Source organism: Chrysemys picta, chromosome 12 (genome assembly GCF_011386835.1).
Source record: "Chrysemys picta bellii isolate R12L10 chromosome 12, ASM1138683v2, whole genome shotgun sequence".
NCBI classification, from domain to species: Eukaryota; Metazoa; Chordata; order Testudines; family Emydidae; genus Chrysemys; species Chrysemys picta.
This window is the reverse complement of record NC_088802.1, coordinates 29,942,013-29,949,910: the sequence shown is the minus strand read 5'-3', so window position 1 is coordinate 29,949,910 and position 7,898 is coordinate 29,942,013. Positions and strand designations below refer to the sequence as shown.

General features: G+C 49.9%; 1 protein-coding gene across 1 annotated transcript; it reads left to right on the top strand.

Moving 5' to 3' along the window:
* The first annotated feature begins 751 nt into the window (after positions 1-751).
* LOC101933768 (zinc finger protein 239-like) lies at positions 752-6,185 on the top strand. The gene is made up of 3 exons (XM_065562984.1): positions 752-878; positions 1,497-1,610; positions 2,408-6,185. The coding sequence occupies exons 1-3, from the start codon at positions 752-754 to the stop codon at positions 3,205-3,207; spliced, it is 1,041 nt and encodes a 346-aa protein (XP_065419056.1). The 3' UTR covers positions 3,208-6,185.
* The last annotated feature ends 1,713 nt before the right edge of the window (positions 6,186-7,898 follow it).

The window sequence follows — 7,898 nt, the reverse complement described above, 5'->3', positions numbered from 1 at the left end:
CTGATGAGGCTTTTCCCAGCATGGCAGAGTCTAGAGTGTCTGTTTGCAGGGAAAGAGCCTGGGGGGAATTGGGGTGTGAAACGGACTAACGCTAATTCACAGACCTCCCCAATTGCCCTTCTCACCCTGACAGGCTGCAGAATATTCACCAAGTTTTGTTCCAGATCATCCCATCATCCTAGGGGACAGGGAAGGGAAATGGCTGTGGTGGATCCAGCTCAGATAGGGGATTTTTGGGGACAGCTGCTGGGGAGGGTTGTTGTGGAGGGGGAGGGGCAGGAAAGGGTGAGTCAGGGAGCTGATGGTGTGATAAACCTGCTGGGACATGCTCAGCGTAGGGCTTGATTTATGAATAGGCCCATGGGCAGGGGTGTGTGTGTGAACATTCCCCCATTTCTGAAAAAGGAAACAAACCCTTGGACGGGGCTGGGAAAAGAGTCCTGAGTGCTGGAGCCTGAATGCACTAGGCACAGACTGGGTGAAATACAAAGGGAAGATGCTGGGGTTCCTGTTCCCTGCACTGATCTCTGCTTCGCACATCAGCCTGTGCCTCCTCCTTCTGCTGGGAGGGACAAGGGACTCTCCCCTTCTCTGTGTTCCATGAAGCCTCCTGGCCACTCTGAGCAGGATGGGGATGGGATTCTGCTCCTCTGGCCTCCCAGAGCTGTCCTATTTTTGTGCTTCTTCCCCCATGAATAGTGGGGTTGTGGCTGGGGCAGCAGATACTGAGGGGGGGCACCTGTTGTTTCAGATGCCGGTGACCTTTGAGGAGGTGGCTGTGTATTTCACCGCAGGGCAGGGGGCTCTGCTGGACCCCGGTCAGAGAGCCCTCTACAGGGACGTCATACAGGAGAATTATGAAACTGTGATCTTGCTGGGTAAGGATTTGTATCTCCTCAGACTGTCAGCTATTTGAAGCCATGGGACCTGTATTTCTGAATCTGGTCAGGTTCTTCCCTGGTCAGTTAGATTAGAGGGGAATGGGTCACATAGTCCACAGCTCCAGTATGTGAGAGCCGTTCACGTCCAAACTGCTTCCAATGAGATAGGGGAGTCATGAACCTAATGGACATGACAATTCATCTTCAGCTCTCATGGAGGCAGAAGCAGTGTATCATCCTCTCTGCATTAATTCTCACTCACACTCAGAATCTCTGTGCATCTCCCTTTCTGGGACTAGCTCTCACTGTGGGGAGGGATCTGGGCTCTGGAGGTTTAGACACAGGCAGGGGTTTAACACCAGAACTGTGTGTGCCTCAGGAAGTCTCCCAGAGCGCACACATCCTGAAAACTTCTGGTGATGGTGTGACAACTCCCCCCTCCCCAGACATCTGCCTCTCCCGAAGGGACTCAGTGACCACATGCCCATCTGTTCACATCCCACAACCCCCCAGCAAATCATGGGGTCAGTTTAAACTCAAGATGTGTCCATTGCAACAAATACTGCCCCAATCCTCATTGCACTCTGATCATGTCTGATTTCACTCCCTCAGCAGGACTCCCCATTCCCAAACCTGCCCTGATTGCCCAGCTCAAAAGAGGGGAAGAGCCATGGGTCCCGGATCTCCAGGACTCCAAGGAAAGTAAGAACCCAAGAGGCACCCGCACAGGTGAGAAGTCAGTGACACTGACACAGAAACTATATGGCAAATGAAGGAAAAAGCAGAAAATCCCCAAAATGTGGTGTGAGCGCCCTCAGTTCTGTCTCATCTCACCCTGGTCTCCTGTGGTCAGCAGGTGTCATGACATCATGGCAGATATCGCTCATGGCTTCCCACCCACCCCTGTTAGCTGCCAGGAGTTTTCTCCCTGACTTCACTCCCCTGTCAGTGTTTGGATGGGATGTGGAGACAGAATCCAGTTTCTCAGTCTTCCAACGGTTACTGTGTTGTGTTTTCCTTCTTTGCTTTTCACTTTGTCCTTTCTGCTAACCCAGGCAATGAATCCTGTCTTGATTCTTTCTCTCCCCCAGCAGATGATGGGAGAATGCGTGAAAACGAGGAGGGGAATCCACAGCAGGAAGGTCCTGAGCAAGTGGAACTGCAGGGGAACTTTTTGAGAAGAGTTGAAGAGAACTTTTCCCAGTGCTTGGAACAGAGAAAAGCCTGGAGTAATTGGCACAGGTCAGAGAGGAAGCTGGGAAACCACCCAAGAAAGCAAGTCCATGAATCCTTTGAATTTGGGGGAGGAGACAAGGATTCCAAAGAAACCACAACCCAGCAGACAAATCCCAAAGAAAAGGAACCCTATAAATGCTTGGAATGTGGAAAAAGCTTCAATTGGAGCTCAAATCTTACTGCCCATCGAAGACTGCACACGGGAGAGAAACCGTATAAATGCCTTGAGTGTGGGAAAAGCTTCAGTCAGTGCTCAGGCTTTACTAGCCATAGGAGAATCCACACATGAGACAAACCCTATAAATGCCTTGGGAAATGTTTCAGTGTATCATCAGCCCTTATTGTACATCAGAGAACTCACACAGGAGAGAAACCCTATAACTGCTTGGACTGTGGGAAAAGCTTCAGTCTGCACTCAAGACTTATAAACCATAGGAGAGTCCACACAGGAGAGAGACCCTATAAATGCCTGGATTGTGGGAAAAGTTTCAGTCAGCGCTTACATCTTAATAGCCATGGGAAAATCCACATGGGAGAGGGACCGTATAAATGCTTAGACTGTGGTAAACGTTTCAGCGGACCATCAGGCCTTATTGCACATCAGAGGACCCACACAGGAGAGAGACCCTATAAATGCTTGTACTGTGGGAAAAGCTTCAGTCAACGCTCAAGCCTTATTACCCATGGGAGAATCCACACTGGAGAGGGACCATATAAATGCCTTGAGTGTGGGAAAAGTTTCATTAGACCATCAGCCCTTATTGTACATCAGAGAACCCACACAGGAGAGAAACCCTACACATGCTTGTACTGTGGGAAAAGTTTTAGTCAGTGCTCACATCTTACTAGCCATGGGAGAATCCACACGGGAGAGGGACCACATAAATGCCTTGAGTGTGGGAAAAGTTTCAGTGCACCGTCAGCCCTTATTACACATCAGAGAACCCACACGGGAGAAAAACCTTATAAATGCTTGGACTGTGATAAAAGCTTCAGTCAGAGCTCAAATCTTACTGCCCATCGTAGACTGCATATGGGAGAGAAACCCTGTACATGCTTGGACTGTGGGGAAAAAATTCAGTGGACATGAGCCCTTATTGTATATCAGAGAACCCACATGGGAGAGAAAACGTATAAATGCCTCCACTGTGAGGAAAGTTTCAGTCAGTGTTCACACCTTATTAGACATCAGACAATCCACACAGGAGAGAAACCTCATAAATGCTTGGATAATTGGAAAAGTTTCAGTCCCAGCTCATACCTTCATAAAAATTGGAGAATTCCCATGGGACAGAATCTATAAATGCCTCAACTGTGGGAAAAGTTTTATTCGAAGATCAAACCTTGCTTCACATCAGATAATGCACACATGAGAGAGAACCCATAAATTTTTGGATTGTGGGAAAAGCTTCAATAACTGCAGGAAAAGATGCCGTCTGAGCTTTCACATTATTTCTCATCACATAATTCACAGAAGAAAGAGCTTGAATGTGGAGGAAGCTTTATTTGGTGCTCACATGGCATCAAGCATCAGCAAATCCACACAGAGAAGATGTTTTTAGCATAGAAAATGCTTCAGTTGGAGCTAACACCACATTGGACATCAGAGACTCCTCCACACAGGAGAGAAATTTCCTAAGTGCCCGGATTAGGGCTCGCCATAGTAAAAACTCCATTTCCTTATTCCCACACACAGATATCTAGCTGCCCAGCTCAGGGGGCAGGTTCCAGCAGCTGCTGACCCTTAGCTAACCGTAGGCAGAGGAGGAGAAGTCCCAATCAGCCCTGTGACAGGTTGTGCGCTGCCCCCCTCCTCCCCTGATCTGGGGATGCCACATGACGTACTGGGGTTCCACTGAACCTGCCCGTTCCACCAGCCAGGGCCCCCTCACCCTGTCCTGCTAAGCCAGGCTCTCCAACCTACTCTGGCAAACACACAGGTAGGGCCACATCCTGCTGCAGAAAGACACAGACACTGAGATTAGGCCTGCACAGGAAGACCCAGCTCAGGAAGTACCCAGCACTCGTGTGCACACTATTGTAGGAGTACAAACCCAAGGAGTGAATTGTCTTGTGCTGCACAGCGAACTGTGCAATGTAAGCTCGTTGGTTGCCCCCTCCCTTGATGTGGAGGAAGATATGCACAGATTCTTGCCCCCGCAAGTTATGGATTCCACAAACTGACTTTAAGGTAAACAAAATGAGTTTATTAACTGTAAAAATAGATTTTAAGTGATAATCAGGGATAGCAAACAGATCAAAGCAGATTACTTAGCAAATAAAACAAACATGCAAACTAAGCTTAATACACTACAGAAATTGGCTACAGATAGTAATTTCCTCACCCTAATGTTGCTTCAAGCATCTTATTTGCAGGCCAGACCCCTTTCCAGCCTGGGCCCAATCCTTTCACTTGAGCCTAGTTTCAGGTGTTCACACCAGTTATCTCGGGCAGGGATCTCCTCCTGAGAAGCAGGGATGGGCTGACTTTGATTACTTCACTCCCCAGCCATAAATAGGATTTAAATAAGGTGGGAAAGCTTTGTTTCCCAGTCTTATCCCCACTTCCTTTTTGTGGAAAAATACAAGCAGCCCAAGATGGGGTTTAGTACCAGGTGACATGACCACATGACCCTGCAGTGTTAAAGCAGACTTGAACCAAAGTTATCCCAGGAAACTTCTCAGGAAGGTGAGAGATTAGCACTTTCAAAGTTCTATTGTTCCCCCTAATGGCCCATTGATTAGTCAGCCAGGCTGGTTGCATTTTGTTTGATAGGCATTTCCCAGGAGCAAACACTTCTGTAATTGATACATAGTCAATATTCCTAACTTCACATGCAGAAACGATACATACATACAAATTGGATAATCCTAGCCAGTACATCATAACATTTCTAATGATACCTTACATAATCCATCTTGCATAAAACAAATTTTAGTTATGCCATATTCATATCATAACTATCGTTATAAAGATTATTGGGCCTACTGCCACAAGCCCTTACTCCATGCTGCAACCCTGGCTGCTGAACTGATGTGCCTTCCTGCCGCCTGCTAACCTGCTGGAAGAAGAAAGAGAGAAACTTCTCTAGAAGTTTCCTCTGCCTGGATGAATTCCCACCCTCTCCCTTCCATTCTCATATGTGATGCCCCTTCCATGGAGACTAGGAGAGGGATACTTGGGCCAGGCCCCACAGTCGCTCTGGACACCTGTCCCCATCTTCCAGCAGCCATTGGGCTGGGCTCCCCCACTTAACTGGAGTTGGTCTCTGCAGGGAAGTGTCCCTGGGACTGACAAGTCTTCCCTTCCCTAAATCACCTGAGGTGGTTGTGACTTTCTGTACCTCGGGGGGACACCCAGCGCCCCCATGTTCATCATTATAATATGATTGTGTAGTATCCAATGCAACGTTTGTCATGTAGGGTGTCTTTGGAAGGCTCATGATGCACTGAGCATTGTCGTTATAGTAATGTTATAGGTTGTAATTTCATGTATATAGTTATGAGGCTGAAAATGTGTCCTCATGGCTTAAAACAAGCCCAGGCAAAACCCTCCAGGAACAGAGGGGCAGTTCACACCTCACCAGGGCATGTATGGGACAAACCCAGCCCAGTCTCACAGGAACAAAGGACATTGGCCTAGGCAGCAACAAAGGATCTGTTGGACTCTCGAGTGATTCACCCTCGTTCCCTTGGTCAGTCAGGGACTACAATGAGGTAATGCTCACCTGACCCTGAAGGGCTAGGGTGGGACAAAACCAAGAGGGAAGAAAGAATATCATAAAAGGGAGAGACGTTTGCCATGCTCTTCCTCGCTCTTCCACCTCCATCTACAGACATCACCACCAAGCGACTGAAGCGCTGATCGAAGGGGAGAGCTTGGCTGAAGGGCAACCAGCCAGCCTGTGGTGAGACGCATCTAAGTTTGTAAGGGCACTGAAAGTATTAAGATATTCTTAGAATGCATTTTGCTTTTATTTCATTTGACCAAATCTGACTTGTTATGCTTTGATTTATAATCACTTAAAATTTATCTTTGTAGTTAATAAATCTGTTTTGTTTATTCTACCTGAAGCAGTGCGTTTGGTTTGAAGCATGTCAGAGACTCCCCTTGGGATAACAAGCCTGGTACATATCAATTTCTTTGTTAAATTGACGAACTCATGTAAGCTTGCAGCGTCCAGCAGGCATAACTGGACACTGCAAAATGGAGGTTCCTAGGGTTGTGTCTGGGACCGGAGATATTGGCTAGTGTCATTCAGTTGCACAATCCAAGGAGCGGCTTACATGCCAGAGGCTGTGCGTCAACAGCCCAGGAGTGGAGGTTCTCACAGCAGAGCAGGGTAGGCTGGCTCCCAGAGTCGAGGATTGGAATGACTTAGCAGATCACCGGTCCAGATAACACCAGAGGGGAATGTCACAGTGGTGCATTCCAGGGAATCCAATGTGAAGGGATGGGTTTTGGGGAGGAAACTGGGATTCAATGCTTGGGTCTGGTGGATGTAGAAGATGTTGTGTGTGACAAACTGGGACTGTTCTTACTGTGGGCTTTGAATGCTGACAGGGGAGTGTGGCTAGGATAGTCTGCATTGGGGGATGGGAGACTGACCGATGGAGAATACCTGAGCATGTAACATGAGAACCCAGGAAGGGGTTAGAGGCCAGGTGACACCTTTGCCCGGGAAACTGAACAAAGGCTGTGGGGGGGGGGGGGCGCTGAAGGCAGAGTCTCAGGAGCTGGCTGGTGATGTGGCTGGGAGGGAGACAGGGCTCTGACCTCCCAAGGGGGTTGGGGTGCCCTGGGACCCCAAGATGGACCTAACTGAGGGGGGTCCTGTTGTCTGTACCTGCAAGACCTGTCTTGGTCTGTGTTCCTGTCGTCTAAATAAACCTTCTGCTTTACTGGCTGGCTGAGAGTCATGGTGAATTGCAGGAAGCCGGGGGTGCAGGGCCCTGAGTCCCCCACACTCCGCGACAAGTGGTGGCAGAGGTGGGATGTACTGCACCCTGTGGATGGTGCTTCCTGCAGTAAGTAACTGGGGAGCAGTAAAATGAAGGGGGATCGACGGGGACCAGGCGGGCGGAAGAGTCAGAGAGAGACGGTTCAGGGGGCGATTAACCCCTGGGAGTGTATGACCAGAGAGAAGGACTGTTGCAGTAACAGGGTCCCCTGGGGGATCGCAGCGAGCGGTCCCGGGGCGGAGGAGTCTGCAGCTTGACCCTGGCAGAGAGGTGGTGACCTGAGGAAGGGCTGGTACACTAGGGGTTCCCCTGGAATGGTGGAAAGCGGAGAGCACAGGCCGGCGAGTGGCCAGCAGGAGGATGTATGCTAAATGCCTTAAGAGCGACCTGGTGGAGCTGTGCAGGCAGAGGGGGCTGCGCATTGGGAGGTCCACCAAAGAACAGCTAATTGCCCAGCTGGAGGAGAGGGATCGCTTGGATGAACCGAGCCCTGTGCCTGAGGGCAGTCGCCCGGCGGATGCAGCGTTGGCCCCGGGGCCTGACGTGGCTGGGAGGGGTCAGACTGCTGCCGAGGACATCCCGAGACCCTGCCTACCTATACCTCGGGGAGGGGTTGGGGGAAGCCCAGCGAATACCGAGGGCACCCTGACCCCGGTGGCCAGCAGGGGATTGTCCCGGCGGAGCTCCCCGTCCCGGGAGCGGATGCGACTGGAATGTGACAGGGAGCTGAGACTGAAAGAGCTCGAGCTCGAGTTAAGACAGCAAGAACTGAAGCAGGAGCGGGAAGAGAAGGAGAAACAACGTCAGCATGAGCGGGAA

Bases quoted from the DNA above. Each gene is read 5' to 3' on its own strand.
- LOC101933768 (XM_065562984.1), top strand. From the start codon at position 752: ATGCCGGTGACCTTTGAGGAGGTGGCTGTGTATTTCACCGCAGGGCAG. The intron at 879-1,496 runs GTAAGGATTTGT...CTCCCTCAGCAG, and splicing joins TGAAACTGTGATCTTGCTGG to GACTCCCCATTCCCAAACCT. The intron at 1,611-2,407 runs GTGAGAAGTCAG...TCCACACATGAG, and splicing joins CCCAAGAGGCACCCGCACAG to ACAAACCCTATAAATGCCTT.